Source organism: Hyposmocoma kahamanoa, unplaced genomic scaffold, assembly GCF_003589595.1.
Source record: "Hyposmocoma kahamanoa isolate Upper Pololo Valley unplaced genomic scaffold, ASM358959v1 99702, whole genome shotgun sequence".
Lineage (NCBI taxonomy): Eukaryota > Metazoa > Arthropoda > Insecta > Lepidoptera > Cosmopterigidae > Hyposmocoma > Hyposmocoma kahamanoa.
Window position 1 is genome coordinate 1,088,467 of NW_020656001.1, and position 23,408 is coordinate 1,111,874.

At 39.4% G+C, this 23,408-nt stretch overlaps 1 protein-coding gene across 2 annotated transcripts in view; it reads right to left on the reverse strand.

Annotated features, from left to right (window-relative positions):
- Positions 1-23,408, reverse strand: part of LOC113239232 (laminin subunit alpha) — a 63,928-nt gene that overhangs the window by 3,169 nt on the left and 37,351 nt on the right. For both annotated transcript variants that reach the window (XM_026476142.1, XM_026476143.1), the window contains exons 31-54: positions 22,391-22,619; positions 19,925-20,052; positions 18,990-19,114; positions 14,297-14,470; positions 14,002-14,203; positions 13,736-13,815; positions 13,497-13,605; positions 8,964-9,078; positions 7,432-7,593; positions 7,058-7,277; positions 6,020-6,129; positions 5,820-5,941; positions 5,079-5,352; positions 4,835-4,996; positions 4,561-4,748; positions 4,280-4,473; positions 2,909-3,042; positions 2,168-2,365; positions 1,892-2,043; positions 1,402-1,680; positions 1,105-1,330; positions 702-1,025; positions 422-608; positions 196-334 (exon numbers count right to left, since the gene is read on the reverse strand). In XM_026476142.1, coding sequence (XP_026331927.1) covers positions 196-334; positions 422-608; positions 702-1,025; positions 1,105-1,330; positions 1,402-1,680; positions 1,892-2,043; positions 2,168-2,365; positions 2,909-3,042; positions 4,280-4,473; positions 4,561-4,748; positions 4,835-4,996; positions 5,079-5,352; positions 5,820-5,941; positions 6,020-6,129; positions 7,058-7,277; positions 7,432-7,593; positions 8,964-9,078; positions 13,497-13,605; positions 13,736-13,815; positions 14,002-14,203; positions 14,297-14,470; positions 18,990-19,114; positions 19,925-20,052; positions 22,391-22,619 — 4,233 coding nt within the window. The remainder of the gene's footprint in view (positions 1-195; positions 335-421; positions 609-701; positions 1,026-1,104; positions 1,331-1,401; positions 1,681-1,891; positions 2,044-2,167; positions 2,366-2,908; positions 3,043-4,279; positions 4,474-4,560; positions 4,749-4,834; positions 4,997-5,078; positions 5,353-5,819; positions 5,942-6,019; positions 6,130-7,057; positions 7,278-7,431; positions 7,594-8,963; positions 9,079-13,496; positions 13,606-13,735; positions 13,816-14,001; positions 14,204-14,296; positions 14,471-18,989; positions 19,115-19,924; positions 20,053-22,390; positions 22,620-23,408) is intronic.

Genomic DNA, 23,408 nt, shown 5'->3' on the forward strand with positions numbered 1-23,408 from the left:
TGTATACAAAATCGTCAAATATTTAAGGCGGTCGCATAGAAAAGTTATGGTAGATGTTCCTATCAAGTTGGAATGAAATAGAAAAACCAGGGGTTCGGATAATGGATTGACGAGAACACGAGGTTGGAAGTTGCGAATTAGTAAGGAAAAACAAATGTAAGGAACGAGTTGAAATGAGCGTTCCATCTTGCTCACCTGAAGGAGTCGAAATCGTCAACTGCGAGCCTTAACATTTTCTTGTTGTGCGTCACTGTAACCACATGCCACTGATCGTCATCGTACGTATTCTGACCTGTATCGATCCTCTCACCCTGACTAGCCAGGACTAGTTTTCCTGTTGGGTATTAAAAAGAGTTTTTTTGTTTGTTTTTACATTTAGCTCTTTGAATACCACAACAATTTCATGTCAGTGATAAATTACCTGAAGATAATTTTAGCGAAATGCTGTCTCGAGTAGCTGTAGTCTGTTTGCGAGCTTCATACACAAAGATGAGCCCATCTCGACCAGCAGTCTTGAATTTAAGAGTGAACTGAAGACTTGCTGTGCTTGTGATGTTGACGAACCGAAGGTAAGTGTCTACCCCCGACAGCGACACCAGAGACGCAAACTGCACATATTACGTTGCGCAATTATTCATCTGGGGTCAGTATGTACGTTACTATTACGAATACTTAGCATGTGTCAGGAGTAAGGTACTTACTTGACATCTGTAGGAGACTCCTATGGACTCTATGTAATCGGTATCTAAAACCATTCGTATGGTGTCAACATTAATTTCTCTTAAACACCCATCAAAGCCTTTGCTTGTTACAGCCGTGATACCCTTGTTGTTCCCGCCGAAGTTCATTGTGTGCACAGGTATATTGTATGAGGAGGAGGTGGACGTGCCCTCAAATCGATTGTTATCTATTATCAGATAAGATTGATTTTCGGATCTACCTGCATCTAATTTATGCCATTTGCCATCGTTGTATGTTTTATCTGTGCCGAGGATTAGCAGGTCACTTCCATCACCGAGTGATACCTGTTTGAAGTTAATGTTTAGATTAATCATTCTCTATTAATTTCCTGCACCGACTAGATTAAAATTATATTGCAATTACTTGTAAAAAGACTTGTCCTCCCTGCATGAGGACCGAGAAGAATTGTTTGTCTTGACCGACGAGGTAAATGAGACCATCCGGGGCGTAGGTCCTGAAGTGCAGTAATATTTTGTGGCGCAGCGGGTTCTCTAGGTTCCACCTGCCCAGGTTCATGGCCGGCATTATGACATGTGCTCTTCCATTGAATCTATATTCTTCCAGTGTCGACTCTGGTACAAGCTGATTCCTGCGTACAGAAAATTATACTTAAGTGGCTTCAAAAAAAGCAACATCATATTGCAAGTCTCCTGCACTAACCTCTGCCTAGTTCCGTTCAAGTTCTCCGCGGTCTCGAAGTTCCATAAGCCCACCGGTGTTTCTCCGATCATAAGCTCCTCAATTTCGCCTTCGTAATACGGAAAGTTGACGCCCTGTAGGTTTGCGCCACTTGGCGCACCTCCCACATACAATTTAGACTTTTTCTTGTCTAGATTGAAGATAGTGGTTTGACCCGGTAACAAGACTTCCTTGGTCTCCGTATGTTCGGTGTTGTTCATGAGAGTTCCTCGAATGGAAAATTTCACATTGCGTCCAACCCTGTGTAACAAATAATAGGTGACATTTTCTCATTATGTACAAGTCAATTACATATTAATATGGAGAATTTGGTTGCAATGCAGTGAACGCCCTCAGCTAGCGTTTATTTTCCTATGCACAGTCAGTTTATCTGTTTTTGCCTGACTAACTTGTTTATAGTTTATTATTTGACAAATAAATACAACTTCTGAAGTCACGGTAGGAGCATTACCTATCAACGATGGCCTGATACCACGTCTTGTTGTCCGAGACATACGTCTCGCTAGTGATCGTCTGGAAGGGGATGTGGTCATCAGCGGTGTACCCGGTGTCAATCGTCAGGTAGGGGTAGCCGTTCTTTATGCCTATCACCATGAAATCGTCCTGCAATTCACAAGTTAGCGAGATAGCTTACTATCGACGTTTATAAGAAATCTTTTAATTAGGTACTTTTCTCTATTTTCACTTAATGTACGCCCACAAGTTTGAATTTCATGACGTGACTTACCGTCTTTGTTTTCCTGAGATTGGTACCTGGCGGATTGCCAAGATACAGGATCATTGCATTTTCGTTTGGAGTACGGAAGTAGACGGAAACATGTGTGGAAGTGGACATTTCGTCGATGGAGTCTGGTAGACGTGGTTGGAGTACAGAGCGCTTGTCGAACTTCCCGCCTACTGGTATACTGTTGGCTATAGTTCGAGCCTACGATAAAAGAAGAATAAATTAAAAAACATTGTTCGTTACACTTCACTAGTGATGCAACAGACTTCAGTTTCTGATTGTGCAACGGCGAAAGTTCCGCACGCTTTCATATCTATTTCCGTTTCTGCAACTTTTATAAAGGAATTCTAATCGGAAGTTTACAACGTTCGCGATGCATTAGGCGCCAGTGCGGATTACTTGGCGGTAGAGTACGCGTTTTTTAATAGTTTTGTCTTAATTATGAAACCAAAAACAAGGCCCTTTGGGAACTATTTTATTGAGTTCTTTATAGTTTTTACACTTCCGCATCCGCTTCCGTTTCCGCTAAGAATTACTTTTGACATCTGTTTCCGTTATGGCACTTTCGTTGCATCACTACACTTCACAACTTCCCAAACCTGAACAGACAGTAAAGTACAGGGTCAAGAGCACGTCAACCTTGACACTTAAGATTTAAATCCAACTCTATGCCGCTTACGATAAGAATGGTCCAAAGAACAAAGTGTCAGGCTTGAAGTGCTCTTGACTGTACAATATACATACCTGCTCAATGAGTTCCTTCAACTTGTTGAGCTTCTCATCGGCGTCTCTGCGTCGTCTCTCGTGCTCGGCCTGATGCATCTCCACTGCTCTAAACTTCAAATCGATATTCGGTTTTCCATCTTCTGCCATTTTTACTATTTTACAAAAAAAAAAATTATATTCATTTTGTCACTAATTACATGCTTACGATTCAAGTTTTTTTTGTATTACATTAGGACACCTTTTTACTACTATGTTAAGTTTTACGAGTAAGGTAAAATATCGTGAATTATTCGGCTCTGGTCTTAAAAAATAGATTTAGTCCGTCCGTTGTTTTAAAGTTATGAATGTTTTACGGGATAACCTTATTCCGGCGTCGTCGTCCTTTAATATCGATGACCGGGCTCAAAAAATATCGAGATTTAGTCGAATTGGTCGCAACTGTATTTAACACGCAAAAAATATATTTGTAAATAGTGTATAAGTCATACGCCTGTCGTACACTCTCTCAATCGTTGTTAAAAATTTTTTACAGTAAATGTGGTACTGAAAGATTTTCGTAATTAAATTGTTACTTGGACGACGATAAGCATATGATTGATCATATCATCGTTTTGAGAAAATGGCGACTAAAGACTTTTTTCGTCGTTTGGTTAATGAATTTATATCGAGTACCATTTCCTATGTGTAACCAGTCGATTGTTACACATAGGAAATTGAACTATTCAGAAAAAGTTCTGAGTTTGGTGTTACTATCAGTGCGTAAGCAAAAGTGGATGCTCAAAAGCAATAATGTGTTATAATAATAATGTGTTAACCCATAACAACCCGAAAATTGAGGTTGATTAAAAGCTCCAAATGCATTGACTTACAAATAAATGGACGACGGGTCTAATACAAAAACCACGAAAAAAATGTCCCAAGTCAACCTATTTAAACGTAGTGACATGTAAAGGAATATGAAAAAGCTAAAACGTTGAATTTAAATTGTAATGTCATCGCAGTACTGTCTAATTTTGCTTGCTTCGCTGTCAGTCGAACAAACGAAGACTAAAGCGTGAATGACGCTCTGTATACGATTTTACGAATTTTACGAAAAATATAAAAACGGATGATAAATTCATTAGGACATGAAACTATTTTTTCGGGTCTAAATCGCGTATACTTATTTTTACAAACAAACTTTTGGTTTATAATTGGAGTTATTACAGAACTTGACTAAAATATCATGTTTTGACTGCCTAATGTTTAGCCCATAAGTATGGAAACTTTTCAAATAGTATCGAAAGTCTCGTTTTTTCCGGGTTTTTCGAGACCGCATTTTTTCCCGGGACCCAGAGTCGCAACAAAACTAAAAGCCCTAATCGTGACTATTTTCAAACTCGCACTTACATGATCGTTGTACATTCGAAATCGTATTATTGGTCTGGACGGCTGTAGTGGATCCTTCCACTGAAGTTTTCTTCCCGTTTTCAATTTCTGTGCCCAGTTGTTTCATGATGTCAAGTATGTTCAGCAGTGAGTTTCGAGTCCGTTCCGCTTGGTCTGTAAAGGTTTCCACTTCGATCTGGGGTATGGTGATATTCCTGGTAAAAATGATATTGTTATTTTTGTCAGAAACTAAATAGGAACTTGTTATATCGTATCCAGTTTGTGGAAAAGAAAGTACTCACACTTTCGCCCCGTTATAAGTATCATTAGCAGCGTTTAGCAATTTCATGGCGTTTTGAAGCTGTAGTTCAGCGGCAGTCAGATTGGGATGCAGCTGTTCTTCCGCAGTTACCAAAGCTTGCGAGGCAAGTGTCAACAGCTCGTTGGACTTCGTGTAAGCCGGCTCTGTTCTTATCTTTAGTTGATCGTTCTGAAAAGAAAAACAAAAGAATTATATTCTTACTTACTTCAATTAATCTGAAATTGTCAAGTTTGACAATTGTAACAACATCATACCTTCAGTACAATCTTGCCGATAGCAGCTTCTGCTTCGTCGGCAGCGCGTTTGGCGTCACCAATCTCCTGTACGATGGAAGAGTACGCAGAGGCCGCTGCGTAGGCAAGTTGCGTGTTCGTATTATTATTCTCACGCTCCGCCAGCGCTCGCAGACTCTCTGCCTAGATATAGTAATAGGACAATAGACACAAAATTGATAATATTGGACATGACTTAATTTATAATTTGAAATTAGTTGCTCACTCTGTTCCTCAAATCTATAGCGTGATCGAAAGCCACATCAGTCAAGTTCTGAAGTTCAGGCAGTTCCATCCCAAATTTGGCTAGAATTTCGCCTAGCTCAGTGGTGCCTTTCTTGTTCTCCTCAAGAGCTTTACTGGAATTGTTCAAGATGTCTCCAGCCTCATGGGTGAGATCAGCCGCTTTTTTTGTGTCGTTGGCGGTTTCTATTAGGTCATTCATCGCTGCAACATTGAGATTCACCACGGAAGCCACTTTCTCTTCGAATTTAGATTTCCTGTCAAAAGAATAGCCAGTGAGAATAGCATATTTCCATATACGAGTAAAATTATAATCCATGCAGCGGAAATGCGAATATTGAGATGGATGTGGGGAGAGACGAGAAAGGAATAAGCAAATAAGGAATGGGTACATCAGGGAAAGTTTGAAAGTGGCACCAGTGACGGAAAAGATGAGGAGTAACAGATTAGCATCGTATGGACATGTCATGCGGAGAGAAGAATGTCATGTGAGGAAAAGAGTGTTAGCCATGAATGTGGAGGGATATGAGGGGAAAGAAAGGCCAAAGAAAAGATGGATGAATTGTCTGAAAGACGTCATGGATAAGAATGGAAATGACGGCTGATAGGAGAGAGTGGAAGAAAAATACAGGCTGTGCCGACTTCACCCAACGTGGTATAACTACCCACAGGAAGAAGAAGTACTGTAACTACTATTTCGTGAGGTTTAGAACTGACAACTTACTTGTTGTTAAAATTGACTCTTTCGGCGTTCAGGGTTTTTTCACGTGCTCCTTTTATGTGTTGCTCCATGTCATCAAATTTTGATTTCAGTTTGCGCGTTGCATTCAACTGTCGTTCAAATCTCTGCACAAGAGATACAAGTTAATATAAAGTCAGTGAACAGCAGTCAAAGATGTAAGTTGTATTAAAAGTAACAAGAACCATAGCCTGTTCGTCAATGGGCTGCACGAAGACGTTCATTCGCTCCACTTGCGCAGTCGCATTCGCGAATGCTTCAAATGCTTCTTCTTCTCTTGCAGACAGGTTCTTGGCTGGAATTTAACAATAAATTTGCAGTCTTGCCTTGCGCTGAGGCTTCGTAGCTTGATAACGATAAATTTTAACCATTCACAAGGCATGGTATTATAACGTACATTTTAGACTCATTTTGTTTATACAGTTGTGGATCATAACACTTTTCATTTATATAAATAATAATAATAATAACGCACACACTTAACATAGCCCCGCACTAGGGAAACCCTGTGTCGCGGGTGCCATGGACACACATATAGACAACCACAAATTACACTCAAACTCACGGCAGAAATAAATGTAGGCCGTACAAATATTTCTCTCGGCCCGGGAATCGAACCTGAGACCTCTGCGTGCCAGGCAAGGTAACCGTTCGGCCACGGAGGCGGTTACTTTTGTTGTTAGTTAAATACATCGAGTATATAACCAGAAATAGAGACGAAATAAGGGCCATATATTCCTGGTAACACATTAGCGATACAGCTCTTATAAATATCAACTCTAGTTTGCACTGAAATATAGACAGGCCAACTACTGACCTGTGTATTTATTATAATAAAGATAATATCTCTTAACAATGCCGTGCTGTTCTACTCGGTGGTGTTGGAAAAACAGCAAAACATTTAATTACAAAACAAACGGAATCACATTTCATCGGTAATTTAATATTAAATATGTAATTTTGCAATTTTCGTCCATTATAGCAAAGCTCAAGTTAACTGTTCGATTTGGAGTGAAACAGTTGACGACACCAATTGACGACACCCGTCAATTGTTTCGAACTCGGGCTAGCCAATCGGAGCGCAGTTGTCACAGTAATGATATGGCAGAATAGTTTTCAAACAAATTAAATGACATTTCGTCTCTATTTCTGGTTATATACTCGATGTAACCATTATTAGTAAATATTTATGTGAATGCAAGGTATGCTAATGAACAACATACCGGAAATATCTGCCTTAATCTGTTCAGCCTCAGCCAGAGCGCTGTCAACCTTAGGCTGTTGACTGAGCTCAAGTCCCGTGGCCAGATCGACAACGTGTCTCACGACTTCATGGGCCTTCTGATTACGCTCCCGCACTGCGGCTAGGGTCTTGTCAGCTTCAGCGGCAAGGTCGGCAGCTCGCCCGATTTGCTTATCGCTGTGTGTTTCTGCGAACTCCGCCTGTGAGGATTTAAACGAATGTTGTTGCATCGTGTTCTTTAAGTATTAGAGCAGGCTTCTACTGAGCCGTTGTTATGCCAAATTATTTTGAGCAAACGAACTATCGTCTTCGTTTTTGACAATTTTAAGTTTTGACGTAAGACTTTGTTCTTACCGATCGTAATAAGTTTCGTGCGTTATTTTCCAACTTTGTAATTTCCTCAGTGACTTTCGCGACATCGACGTATTTCATGGTTTTTATCTTTGGTCTCAGTAGCTCAGTCTGGTTGGCGATGTAGTTCAGCCGTTGTGTCGTGAAGTACGAGTCCGCTTTGTTCTGAAAGTTGTCTTGTTTTAACAAAACATACGGTAGTATACTAACGTAATAGGTATATGACTTAATATTAAGCATCCTGGTCCGACCGCGTCCGGAACATCGAAGTTTTGCGAAGAGCTAAAGTACTTGGAATCGAGGTATATCTTATGCGGCGACAATTGAGTGACAAAGCGCATTTCTTATTTGGAACTCAAGGGGGTCAAGCGAAAGCATGGCAGCAAGCTTGAAAAATTGCTACATTGACCCAACAGAGTGCGAGAAGCAGGCAGCCGGCCGACCACAAAGAAGATCTTTTGTCGCAAACAAAACGTCACAATTATTGACCCATCGACGAATTGTGTTGGACGACAGACATGTCGAGCTAAAGCCGACCACCTGCAGCGATCAGATACCATTACATTAACAGTGTGATCATGTGCCACCTATGCGCGCGGTAGTTTACAAATTAGATTGGGTACGTGATCCAAGTGAGAGCTCACGAGCACACCAACAGTGGAGCTGAAGCAGTTGCCGTGGCCCAAAACGGTCAGGAGAATTCATCATCATCATTATAGTAGGGAAACGTGGGGTATTGGGAGCCCGCGGGTATGAGAGCGGTGTTAAACTGGACTTTCCCAATGCTCGTATTTGTGCAAACGGCACTCCTATGTCTTCGTTAACGTTCGACAAGGTACAAGTCCCGTGGGCGCTCCCGTAGAACCCCGCGTTTATTCGTATGAGATGGTTGTGTGTTTTCCGCTACGCGCTTATAAAATTTGCTAAATTTCATCATCTCAGGTAAGCATTAAAATGCATAGATACTACATTGTATTTACACTAGCCATGTCACCGTATCTATCAAATTTTAGAAGTTATGCTTGAAATCACAATAAAAATAGAAATGTTTTTACTGTTTTATTCCTTTTTCAATTCGATGTTACGCGGGTAATGAGAGCTATTTGGCTCTCCTTATCCCATTGCAATATTCACTGGATATTCTTTTAACATTCATTACTTTTAAACTTGTATATTTTATTACTTTAATTTGTTTTTTCAGACTGATTATATATAGTGGCTCCCTTTTGACATACGAGATTCTTATCGGCTCCAATTTCCCGAACTGTGGGGTAATGAGAGCGAATGACATGTTTTAGTTTTTTCTTTTTTTGACCAAATATTTTATTTTAGTTTCATATTTTTTCTGTGATTATCTAGTACCCAGATATGTGAAGCGTATGTTCATAACTAATAAAAATTTAAATTGCATAAACTATGACTTTTATGACACCCCTAATTGTTATAGTTCAGCAGTCCTTTGAAAATAGTCTGTATTCATTTACATGTTGTTTTTATATATCACTAATATTATAAAATATATGTATGAAATTCACCTTGAAATCCTGTGTTTCGTTAGCCAATCGTCTACTCAAATCCTCGACTGTGAAGATCAGCGCATCCGTACACGAGTCACAACGTTCGCAACCCTGGTTTGGAATTAACACCCATCTGCAAATTTATATCCAATATTTTTTTTTTTTTTTTTTTTTTTTATTTGTTTGTACATCTCTTAACACTAACATTACAGGTATAATCCTAATTCGTTAATGAAGGCTCTAAAATTATATTTATATATTTACCGTAATACAAAAATATACATAATTAAATAATCAATCATAACAAATAATATGTAAGGCAATCCTATTGAATTCACTCAGTGTACAATTAAATAAGTCAGCTCTATCCGCCACTCGATTGAGAGTAGCAAGGGCACGCGTGAATGGCGCCCGAGCCAGCAGCTGTGTCCGCGCACGCGGTATCTCTAGCAGCGGAGGCCTCCGCCTCCGCTCCGTGTAATTGTCTGGAGTGCATATATTTATATGACGTAGTACCCCTGGATTGCAGCGTTTTCCACGTATTAGTTCAAATATATAAGTTACCATCGCCAGATCCCGTCTCGCTTGCAGTGTGTTGTACCCCACCATACCCAGGACGAACAGCGTTGGGTACATTAAAGGGTAAAAAGGATATACTGCGTATAGTTTTAGGTATAGGTATCTCGTAAATTTATTTTGAATTTTCTCTAGCATGGTTATATACTTAGCTTCCTGCGGTGCCCATATGACCGCGTTGCTCTCTAATGTGCTTCTCACCAGGGCATTGTAGAGGGTACGTATGACTTTGGCATTGTTAAAATTCTCCGCTTGGCGTAGTATAAAACCCATTATTCTGAAAGCTTTCTTGCAAACATTTACAATGTGATTACGAAATGTTAGTTCAGCGTCCATATCCACTCCCAGATCACGAACCGTCGTTACCCTTTTTAGTGGAGTACCATCGACTTCATATCTAAAAATAGTAGGGGCTTTTTTTCGGCCAAATGTTAACAACGCACATTTAGAAGTGTTAAACGTTAGCTTGTTCCTTTGACTCCAGCCGACTACTCTGTCTATGTCCTTCTGAAACCGCATCGCGTCAGACCTATCTTGCACATCCATAAACAGCTTCAGGTCGTCAGCGTAAAGCAAACAATTAGCTTCTTTTATGACCTCTGGTAGATCGTTTATCATAATAATAAACTGCAATGGTCCCAGATTACTCCCCTGACTTACTCCTGACCTAATATAATAACGTTCCGACGTGTATCCCGCATAATCTACATACTGCTGTCTATCCTTCAAGTACTCTGCAAAAAAGCGGAGCGTTTGGGGGGTGCAGCCCACCGCCGCCAATTTCTTAAGCAGGATATCATTATTGACTAAATCGAATGCTTTCCTGAAATCAAAATAGGCGGCATCGACTTGTGCCCCTTCATCCACCTTCGGTACTACATACGTAACGAAATTAAGCAAGTTGCTTGTGGTACTGCGACCCGGTCGAAAGCCATGCTGTGCCTCCGACAGTAGCACGCTCATCTGGCTAAACATGCAGCTCTGCACAACGGATTCAAAAACCTTCGCCGCTGTCGATAGAATAGCCACTGGCCTAAAATCACTAACCTCATTACCTAGGCCACTCTTCGGTACTGGTACCACTCGTGTCACCTTCCACTGTTTAGGAAAATATGAAGTTTGAAGGCACCGATTAAATATATACAACAGGGGTTCCGCCAACACTGCTCTGCAATCCCTAATCATGAACGCCGGTAAGCCATCCGGCCCCGCTGCCCGTTTCGGTTTAAGGCGATCTAGAGCTCTTTCCACCTGCTGCAGACGCACATATCCAATATGCACGCGCTCACTTCCCGCTCCAGCTGCTGTTATTGCCGCATCCACATCTAGCTTTGGCACCTGAGAGTCGTACACCGATTGAAAAAACCCTGCAAGCTCTTTGGCGCATTCTGATTCAGGAAGAATATTCCCGTTTTTTGTAATCCTACGTTTCTTGGACCCCTTTTTTAAACCTACATACCTCCAAAAACCTTTAGGATCTTTAGTGAGCTCCTTCTGCACCTTAGCTATATGTTGCGCCTCTGCATTTTCTAACAATAATTTAACTGACGCCCTACATTTTGAATACTTTTCATAGTCCCATTGCGATCCACTCGCCTTATACCGCGCATGCAATTTTCCCTTCAATTCTATTTTGCGAACTATATCTGCCGTGTACCACTCCGGGTAGCTGTACCTAGAATTGGTACGAATTAGTCTTCTTTTTGGCACACAAATATCCACTATTTTATAAATCTTGTCATAAAAAAACTTAACACACTCATCCGGATCCGTTATCGCATATAATTTACTCCAATCTACGGCAGGTATTAACGAATACATGAGAGAAAAATTAGCCTTACCGAAATTCCATTGAGATGGTACCGGTTCGCGTGGAGCTCGAATACCATCGCTAGACGCGCGACCCTCAATTGGCAACCTCAGCACAAGCGGCGGGTGGTACGCGTCTATCGCCACCAGCGACTCGCTGGCGCCACTCACTCGCACTCGCTCGCTACCGCCCAACGAGCTTAACACTAGATCCAACTGACGTCCATCACAATTTGGAACCTCATTACACTGAATGAATTCACAGTATGCCATAAAATATTCAAAATAATTAATAACATTAGTACTAGCTGAATGTAAATTAAAATCTCCCAAAACAATATTTTTTTTATATCTCACACACAAATGTTCGATTAACGTAAACAAATTCATATACTCCCCATCTTTACTATTCGGGGGTATATACACGACGCAACATAAAAACAATAACTTATTATTCGAGTGCACGGTGGCCGCCACTAGTTCAAACGGATAACTATCGATGTTTACGTTCGCAGGTATCTCCACTTGTCGTAGTTCGTATTCGTGTGTGGCCACGAGAAACGCGCCACCTTGCTTACGCCCGTCCGCTCGATCACATCGAATGATATTATAACTCGGAGGTACTATTTCTGCATCCTGAATAGACTCGTTGCAACCTGTTTCTGTCACCGCAACTAAATCTGCACCTGACGCTTCCAAGTTAATTTTAAACCGCTTAAGTTTAGTCCTTAGACCCCGAACATTTTGATAAAATAGTTCAATTTGTCTGATTTGTTTTGTACGGTTGCTTATTATATCTCCGAAACCAAATCCATTCGCAAAATTCGGTATTCATTGGCCAAATACTTGGTTGCGACAACTGATTGTAAACTTTTTCAGAACCACTTATAATGAAAGAAGCATAACCACGTTCCGTTTTATGATTAACTTTTTCAACCTTCGCCTCAAAACCACACACATCCTTTACATATGTAGATAATTTTTCCACAGTTGTTTCTGGGTGTAGTCTCCATACATGAAGGTACTTCAACCGCTCTATAGCTTGTATCTGTGTAATTGAAGTATTTTGACCTCTTACTATTTCCTTAGATTGGAGTCTTTTCTGCCTGTTTCTAACCAATATCCAATTGTCCTCATTTTCTTCCTCTTTCCTATCGGTCTCACTTGACTGTGTCAGTATATTCGACTCATTTCTTTCGATTGGTGGCTCTTGAACAATTTTCGTGGCCCCACCCTTAGAATTCTTTCTGTGATTATTAACCTGCGTGCTAATCACAATCGACTCCAATGTGTCTATTGATGTGCCAAATCCGCTTCTGACTAGTTTCGTGGCCCCGCTCTGAGATATTTTTTCATCACTTTTATTACGACCGCCCGATACACCGGCGTAGGTTTTTTTGTTCTTTTCATCCATAATAGCAGATGTCACCTCCGGTTGCTCCTTTGTAACGATGGTCTCGATGTTTTTCGACAGCAGATAGCGACCTCTCACACCATCAATTGTTGTATTTTGTTTATAATCACAATCAATTTTTTCTTCAATTACCCTCATTTTGGTTTGCATTTCATTTAAATCTGTTTTTATAGAGTAGAACAAATCTTGAAGTTGTTTAATTGCTTTGTCTTGGTTATCTAGGCGAGATGTAACTTCCTTTCGGAATGCCCTCAGCTCCACTAGCAACTCAGTTTCACCTTCCGTTTGCCGCGCATAGACCTTGCTGCGGCTGCCGCGCTGCATATTCACATTACAATCAACACTCGTCGTGCCTTTCTTCGTCATACCAGGTGTACGGACTGGGGTATCCGCATTGTTGCGCTTTGGGTTCGCACAATGACATTCAGGACATACCCATTGCTCCTTGTGTTCCTCAGTAAAATCGTCAAACAATTGCTGTTCAATCGCCAGACATTTCAGATCATACAATTTATTACAACTTTCACTTGAGCACTTCATAAAGGATATATCCTGTATTTTCCCACCACAACCACTACACTTGGAGGACATTTTGATAATTATATCTTTTTTATACGTCGGAGTACGCTAGAACACTTCTGTCCGCAACAACGTTCGCACGACGACATATAAAGTCGTACTTAATTATATAGACATTAGAATTAGAAATGCCTGACTTCCCCTGCAATTTACGGTGAGTTGTATACGCATACCTCTCTGGACACCGGTCGCACTTCTCGCCAATAACGTCAGGTAGACATTCACACTGGCCCGACTCGCTACACGTGAACCCGAGTGAATAACCAGTGTTGCAGTTGCAATCTACAATCAAGCACATCATTATTGCCCCGTTTCACAAAAGGCTAATGAGTACGCAAGTTTCAACCGGGTTGACTTTATTACATACGGATTAAGTTTGTCATCAAGTAGAAATTTCAATAAGAACACTAACGGATGCATCCATGTTCTGTGTAGTTGTAGTAACCCGCCGCGCATCTCTCGCAGTGAGTGCCAGTCACCCCCGGTTGACATCTGAAACAGAAATGGGTTAGAGAAATCGGTTGACAACACAGTGGTCACTGTTGTTGATAACGCACACACACACTCAATAACATTAGACCAAACAAGGGAAAAAGAATTGAATTTGAAGTGTTATTGGTTAGGTAATTCAGAAAAAGTGACTTAATAAGACAGCTAAAAAGTTTATACTACAGTTACCTGCATTGGCCGTTCTCCTCGTCGCACTGCGTCGATACGGCAGCAATGGAGCAGTTGCACTCTTTGCAACCTAGTCCGCTGAAGAAGCCCCAGTGGTTTGGCTTGCATCGGTCGCATTTCTCGCCAATGACGCCCTCTTGACACACACATGTTCCCGTCGTGGGGTCGCACCAATCCATGCCGAATTCGTCGCAGACACACGCTGTGAGGAATTTGTTTGAAAAAATCGAAATTAGCATTAATAATAAAATAAAAATTAATACATATTAGGTGAAACCTCACGTATTGATCATACCTGTGCAGTTTTTGGAGAGAATTGCATCTCCGAAGAATCCTGGAGCGCACAGATTGCAAGCATCACCGGCAGTATTGTTGACACACTTAAGGCAGTCGCCCGTAACGGTGTCGCAGGAGCTTGGGTCGTCCACGTTGATGTTGCCCGAGCAATTGCACGGTTTGCAGTAGTCACCTGGCACAATATAACATGAGCGCTATCTTCAAGCTATTCTTTTTGTAACGACATACGAAGAGTTGTAACTTCGCTTTATACGCTTTCAGTCTACCGCATAATTTTGGAGTAACAATAAAGCCCTGGCGTAGACTCGAAAGAGTACCGCCCGAGCGCGCCCGTGCTGACCCATGGCGGCCTGCCCGGATCCACCCCTGGTCGGTAACTTCAAAGGCGCCTATGCTCTCGATACAAATTTAAATAGGCGTCGCCACGTGCGTCGGCCTGGCCCGGACTCGCCCATACAAATCGGCGCGTTTGACAGCACGGGCCGTGGGAACGCAACATTAAGAGTCGATATTGCCTCAACCTGATTTAGTTCACCTGCATTGCATTAAGTACACTTTTAGGAAGTATAAATCACCTGGATGCATAAAACATAAAAGTGAACTGTATTCACCTTGATATTTAAGGACGCCAGGATTCAACAAAACAAAAAAAACGAGCGATTCGTTCTGTGTACCGTCTAGGCTCTCGGGTATCTCTCAGAGAAAAGTTTAAGGAGACTGGTATCATGACTGTGGCATCGCAGTACATTTACTCAAATATTTTATATGCCCGTAAAAATATACATAATTTCAATAAGAAAGAAGATATCCATAATATTGACCTTAGAGCTAAGTCCAAACTCATGGTACCACGATTTCGTTTAACCAAGGTAAACAACTCTTTTATGGGGAACTGTATACGTTTTTACAATAAGATTCCGGAGCATATATTAAGTTTATCATTTCCTAAGTTTAAAAACTACATTAAAAATATTTTGATCGAAAAATCATATTACAAAATTGAAGACTACGTGTTAGATAAAGATGTATGGAAAGACGACATGGCTCCAGAATCCACACAAATTTGATTCAAAGTGTATTCTATAGCATTTAAGTTTATTTGAAAAGAGCAATCCCTAGAGTTTCTTGCTCGTTCTTCTCAGGGAGGTCAGCGTAGTGAACGAGCAGTAGCTTAAATGTGACGTTTTCAAGTGTAAATTTATTTTACCTATGGAATAAATAATCTTTGACTTTGACTTTGACTCATGCATGAGAGGAGACTCTACTCAGCAGTGGGCCGCACTAAAAGGTTACAGTATGATGAGTGTTCTGAGTAATGTTCTCGACCGTTATGCTGATATGTATACTCATAGAAACTCAAAGAAATTTGTAGACCTCCTTGTGTAAGCGTTCGCCCAGGGAAGTACTACTACAAGCAGTAACTAAGGTAAGCGTTACTGTGCTAATTTAAACAGATATTTTTTTTGTAAGTATATGTCTAAAATTTACAGTATATATTCTGATTACCCGGGGTGAGTCAGCATCCTTCTTTCTTCAGCTGACATTAATGCTTGGCGGCAGAAATAGGTAAGGTGGCTGTACTTCCCAGGACGAACTCTTTCATTCTTTCTTTCGAGCTCCACAAATTTCTTTGAGTTTCTATGAGTGTACATATCAGAATAACTGGCGGGAACATTACTCAGAACACTGGTTACAGTGGGCCGCACTAATAGGTTACTATTAGTGCGGCCCACTGCTGAGTAGAGTCTCCTCTCATGCGTGGGTTTAGGCGACTGCTCGCCATGCTATATCTAAAGTAGTTGATTGGTTTGCTGTTAATAACCTACTTCTTAATGAGAAAAAAACAAATTGTGTGAAATTTACATTACCCAATGTTAGAGAGACGGTTACAAACATTGTAGTTAGAAACGAAAAATTGAATCTTGTGGATACAGTTGTATTTCTAGGTATAACGTTAGATGCTAAATTGCAATGGGGTCCCCATATAAGTAAGTTATCAAAACGGCTCGGCTCTGCAGTGTACGCGATTAAAAAAATAAGCAAACTTTCAGACGTCGAAACCGCTAGATTGGTTTACTTCAGCTACTTTCACAGTCTAATGACATACGGCATTTTGCTTTGGGGTAATGCCGCCGATATCAATAGAATCTTTGTCCTGCAGAAACGTGCAGTTAGGGCAATTTACAATCTGGGCCCCAAAGTATCTTTGAGAGATAAGTTTAAGGAAATTAACATTCTTACACTAGCCTCACAGTACATTTATGAAAATGTAGTTTATGTTACAAGGAATAGTAATTTTATTTATGAAAAATAGTGACAGACATAACATTAATACGAGGAATAGAAATAAACTAGCTTTTCTTGATAGTCGTCTTCGCAAAGTCAAAAAAGTATTTAAGGGGCAATGTATACGCTTCTATAACAAGATTCCGGTTGATATACAAAATTTGCCTTTCACGAGGTTTAAAACTACAGTGAAACAAAAACTTTATACTAAAGGTCATTTATACAACTTCTGCGTACTTGGATGACAAAAATCCGTGGTAGTAACCCGTTTAGCTCATGGAGGTAGTTTCGATCTCTGATGTTTCAAATAAAAAAAAAATATTGTAAATGTTATTTACAAAGAGCAACCCCTAGAGTTCCTTGCTCATTCTTCTCAGGGGAATCTGCCTTACGAATGAGCGGTAGAGTTTAACCATTGTGATGATTTCAAGTGTAATAATGCTTACCTACGAAATAAAGATTATTTTGAAATTTGAAATTTGAAATTTGCTAGTCCAACGCAGGTTGGGTACTTCGTTGCGAACCATCTTCGACTTGCAGGGTTCATCACGAAGTTTTTTATCAACGTATTTGTACCATGTAACGAGTTGAATCCTGGCGTCCTTAAATATCGTGGTGAATACAGTTTATTTTTATGATTATATAATGCACCCAGGTGATCTAATTCAGGTGAATTAAGTTAACGCACCCTTAATTTAATTTTGCTTGGGTCGAGCGGCTGGGACACTGGGTTTATTTCAGAATTTTCCTTTTTTACAAACGAAAAGCCTATTTGAAAAACGCATATTGTATATAACATACGTGTTCTATTTACTCCAGTTGATGTAAAAAACTATTGCTGTATATAAAGTATTTTTTGAATACAGCGGTTTTCCTGTAAAACTCCGAGGTAAGTTTGTGTTTTTTTCTATCGTGAAGATTTGTAGGAATCGTATTTTTACACTTTATAGTAATCAGTGTATATCCTTAATTTTAATACCTACCTATATATTTTTTCCAAAGTGAATTATTCAACACTTTCTCTGTTATGCGGAATCAACCAAAGCCGTTTCAGGTTGTATAGACTCTGAAGAGGGAGCAGAGGAAAAATTCCTAATCTTCGATTTGATTTTAGAGGGGTATATCCACTTTAAAGTAAAAATAAAATGTTGTATGAGTAACTACACGATATATTCAAGCATAGACATTAATCAGAAACATAAAACAATAAAGTTTCCTCGATAGATAAAAATCACGAAATGACCACTAATTTTCACATTTTTTCGATTTATCCTCGAAATGCTACAGGTTATTAGAACAAAAATTAGATAATTCATTATATTTATGCATGATCGACAACTGTCACTACGGATTTTTTAAATCCCTTTAGTTTTAGAGTTATTCCGCTAAAACGAATTTGGTACTCTTGATGCGCAAAATTCAACATCTCCTGTCGCATGTCACGCGAACTTCAGGCATATATTTGTTTCACAAATTTGGGCGGAGCCAACGTCAAAACTTTTTTGGCATGCTCCCTCTTAAGAAATCAGTACAATATTTTTATAACGTACAATTTGATTACTATCAGTGGGAAACTGTGTGCTTGGTTGAATTTAAATTGGCTTGACCATCGCACCTCTCGCCAAAAGAGTAGAGCTCATGCCCAGATCGTAGATGCCAAACATTGTAAGGTCACGCGGGCATTACGTTCATTCCTCCCTCGAACCTGCTAAATGTGGAATGATCTTCTTCCTAAAGTGTTTCCTTTGCGCTATGACATGGGATTCTTTATAACCTTTTCATAAAAAGAAAACCGATCTCAAAGTTCGTGGAATTACATATATTTGCCAAGTTTTATTGAAATCGGTTATTGGAAAGTGCGCGACACCGGCTTCATCCCCTAGTTTGTCACCCTTAGAGGTGGAATATTTTCTTCAAATTTAAATGGGACCAATACTGAGGTACCCTCTTTCCAACAAAAAAAAAATCCCGTGATACGATTACAAACAAAAACAAATACAGTCCAATTTAAAACCGCCTCTCAAAGACTGGCAACGCTGATGTTGCAAGATGTCCGTGGGCGTTGATGACATTACATTAAAAAAAAACCGCAAACCATTGACTTACAATTATATGGACGTCGGGTCCGCGCTAAAAAGTGTCCGAACTTATAGGGCGTTAAAATCGTATGCAAAGCGTCATTCACGCTTTAGTCTTCGTTTGTTCGACTGACAGCGAAGCAAGCAAAATTAGACAGTACTGCGATGACATTACAATTTAAATTCAACGTTTTAGCTTTTTCATATTCCTTTACATGCCACTACGTTTAAATAGGTTGACTTGGGATATTTTTTTCGTGGTTTTTGTATTAGACCCGTCGTCCATTTATTTGTAAGTCAATGCCGCAAACGAAATAAATTACTGACCTGTGTTTTCTGGTTCGCCGTAGAAGCCAGGTGCACAATACTCGCACCTTTGGCCTCCGTACCCTGGCTTGCAGACACATGATATGAGCGTTCCATTACCGCTTAGCTCGCAGCTGGTCGCGAAGCTGTAATGAAAACATTTCGTATAAGTATGTTCCTAGGCATATGCCTAGGAACATACTTATACGAAAAATACATATATATGTAGAATGGAAAATGATCGGTGGACATAGAGAGTGACTGAGTCATCGAGTATAACCAGAAATAGTTTTTCCATTCTCTAAGAGAAATAAAGACGAAATTACTTCACAGTAATGATATTGCAGACAAGCGCACTCCGATTGGCCAGCCCGGATTCGAAACAATTGACGGGTGTCGTCAATTGTTTCAACTCAAATCGTCCAGTTAATTTGAGCTTTTAAAATTACTTATTTAATACTTAATTACCAATGAAATTTAATTCTGTTTGTTTTGTAATTAGATGTTAAGCTGTTTTTCCCCACACATGGAATGTATGGCCCTTATTTTGTCTATTTCTGGTTATATACTCGATGGGCTGAGTGGATACCAAGAAACGAAGCAAGACGTAAAGGTCGGCCGAGGAAAAGATGGAAAGATAGTTTTATAGAGAAAGCAGGATCAAAATGGATGACGAAAGCCAGGGATAGGGAGTTATGGGAGACAATAGGGGAGGCCTACGCCGAGGAGGCGTATAAGGTAAATATAAATAATAGTGTAACGTATGATATAATATGTAAAAGTAACTTATAGTATATAAATGTAGCTAATAACATGTAAATGTAACTAGTAATAATTGTAAATTTCAATTAACAGTAGTAGTAATAAAGGCTTATTTTATTTTTATTTATTTAATTTTATTTATGTTCCTAGAGACATTGATTTTTTTATCACAACAAAAGATGCCTGTCACTAACTTGTTGGATGCGGAGGGGATGGGGCAAGCGCAGATTAGGCAGTCCCGCGGTGTGCCTATAGTCGCGTCGCCGTGGTAGCCTGGAATACACTGTTCGCAGTGGTCTCCCATTGTGTTATCTGTGCATGCCTGTACATACAAAATTGAGTAGATAAAATACTTACTTTAAACTTGTGGATTTCGATCTCATCTAACCGTTCCATTTGAAATGCAGCGGAATACGCCTCATGGAAAGTATAATTTGAGACCACGTCAAGTATATTCGCAATCACAAAGAAGGATTGGGGATACCCCCAACGTCGATTTTATCAAGGCGCAAGTGGTCATCCAAGAGGCGATCACCGAAATACGCCACCACGCCGATAGGTTGCCGGGATGATCGGACGTGGTTAAATGCAAAACCGGCGTTCTCGAAACAAAATTTGTGTATAGTTGATCTCACCCTGATGTAGATAGAGCACCCTTTGTAACCCTTTATATTAATGATGTAAAATGCGATGCGTTGGTGGATACTGGTGCTTCGTTTTGGGTAATCTCTCAATTTTTTGCAGATAAATTACGTTTACAGAATGAAGAAGCTCCGAATTTTCCATTGCGTACAGTCGGCGGAACGCAAATAACAGTACAGGCGTACACCAAAGATTCGTAAATAACGTTATTATTAATTTCGCATTGTACAGAATAAATTTAAATGACAATGTTGAAATTACCTTTAATTCTGTGTCTGATGTCATGTTGAAAAAAAAAGAATTGTTCTATTGAGCCAATTTTAAAAAGTCGTAAAGTCGTAAAAAGTAGATTATATCCAAGCATTCATCTATTTGACATAAAAAGAAAGCTATCACCGCCTTGATTATTATTTATTCACCGCTTGCCGGTCAGCTTGTATATACATGTACGATACTAGCTGTTGCCCATGACTTCGTCCCACATAATTTTTTTACGTGTATTGTATACTACTAAAACACAAACAAAAAATGTTAAACTTTGCAAATGTAATGAATACTATTTTTTCAAAATAATTTGATCGATACCGTAACTTGCCCTGTTTTAGGTATTGTTTGAAAAAACCTTGAAATATATGTATTTATTTTATTTCGGATTTAAAGTCTTAAAAAAAGATTGAAGCAAAACGCCACTCAAACTTTGATACCCAATTTCCTCTCTATTTAGAAATAGTTTTGAAAAAATGTTAGTGTTTGTTAATCTTCCATCATTTGTATTATAGATTTTTTTTTATAACATCAAGTGACATAACGAACAAGTCGTGCACTTGATGGTAAGCTATACGCCAGTCCATGACAGTTACAGTGCCACTTAGAGCTTTAAATTGCAAAGATCTGAGGGGCATTGCCACTGCGCCCGTCACCATGTGACATAAGTTAACAAGTCCCATGTGCCCGTAATTTCACCAGCACCCTTGCCTTTCAAAACCGGAACACAGTAATGCTGACGTTACTGCTTGGCGGCAGAAATAGGTAAGGTGGCAGTACTCCCCTGGATGAATCTTTCACAAGGATCTCTACTGCTACTAAATTTATATTATGTTTCATATTTGTAAGTTCAAGGAATACGATCTTACATAACAAACACTTTTACCCTTTCTCACCCTCCTAAGGGTTGAATTTCGAAAAATTTCATTCTTAGTACGTTTACACCAAATAAAAGTGGTATACCCTCGAGTTTTCATGTTTCTAAGACTTATAGATTTTGCTTGCTCCGAACCCTACACCTTTATATAAATATTTGCACAAAACTCGCACCTTTGTCGACTGACGGGGCCTCTTCAGGATTTTTAAGTATTAATCTAATAATGGTTTCAGTTGGAAACCAAAATTTTGCAGGTTCTCTGTAATATTAAAGAGAAATATCTCCATATTAAAATATGTGCAAGCGAATTATTAAGATATTTTATTCTTAAATAATTCGTGTTACACTTTTTTAGCCTGTTTTCGGGATTATATGTGATCGAGTAGTAAATTTTGACTGCAAATTATTATTAAACACCCATAGAGAACCTCACATTTTCCGATTTTCTGATTTGCCGATTTCCAGTTGAATTAGAGCAAATTTGTATGGCAGCCATATTGAAAAATGACGAAAAATAAGTTTGGATAGTAAATTATTATCAAACACCCATTGAGAAAAATCTTGTCGACTCTCGACTCGACGCGCTCTGCCGCTATTGTATGAGGCGGAGGAAGCATTGTCAGCAAACGAACAGTAGTGGTCAACATGTACAACAACATATTTCTTCCCACAAAGCATTCGTATCGTGTACATATTCATCATTTTCTCGTCTGCAACAGACACGACATGTTTTCGCGGCTAGATCCGACAAAGTTCTTGTCGTGTACAAGAGCATTCTCATCTTTTCTGTAGCAGACTCGTCGAATTTCAAAATTGACAAATCCGTTCGTCACGATAGCAAGTATATATAGTTATCTTATTCGATGCCAACACTCACTAAACAAACGCCGGTGTTAACGTCACAAGTCCTCGAGTGTCCATTACACTGGCAAGGCACGCAGAAACCGGCATGCGGTCCTGAACTCAGCCTGTAGTATCCCTCAGCACATTGCTCGCACGACATGCCGCGGTACGCGCTGGGACACAAGCATTGTTCAACTGATGTGGCCTGTCTGGATCCCTCTATATTGTCGTTCATTGCTATGTCCAATGTCACCCCCCCTAATCTGGAGAACAAAATCGAAATATTAAAAAGCAGGATTCTTATCATTTCTATTTATGCTGTAAGTACTTACACTTATGTACAGTGCTTCTATTTTCTCAATGTCCCTCGGCAAACTTCGACAATCATCGGGTTTTATTCAGTTGCCCTTTGCCTTTGATATAGATCGGACGCTTTCAGTTGAGAAGAGTTGCTATTACATTTTTTAATTGTTATACAATGGGCGAAAAGCTGTTAAAGTCACAACCACGACATATAATTTACAGCGTGTACTTGTAATTTTTACAAGAAACCGATACCTGTTCGAGCAGCGCAGAAAGTGATTATTCCATCGGTATGGCGAACATACTAACATAACTATGTCCGATGACGAAATGCGTTCAGATACGAACTGAATTGAAGTGATTAATAACCGAAAAAATATTAATTTTTAGCTATATAAAAGAAGCACACTTTATTTACTTAAACTTGCTTATTGACATGGAGTAAATGTTATTAAAAATAGGGAAATCATTTTACAGCTCCACATAGTTTACACGAAAATCAAAATTAAACAACAATAAAGTACGTTGTTCAAATATTATAATGAATATTAGAGATTTTAAATCAATTAATTAATTTAATTGCAAATTAATATTAATATTATATACAATTAATATATAAATAAATATATAATAAATAAGTCTTGTATTGTGCTGTATTATATATTCATATTATTGTAATTTAATTTATTCGGAATTTTATAGTGACATACTTTTATTATACGTATATTGATAGTGAACAATTGAAGAGA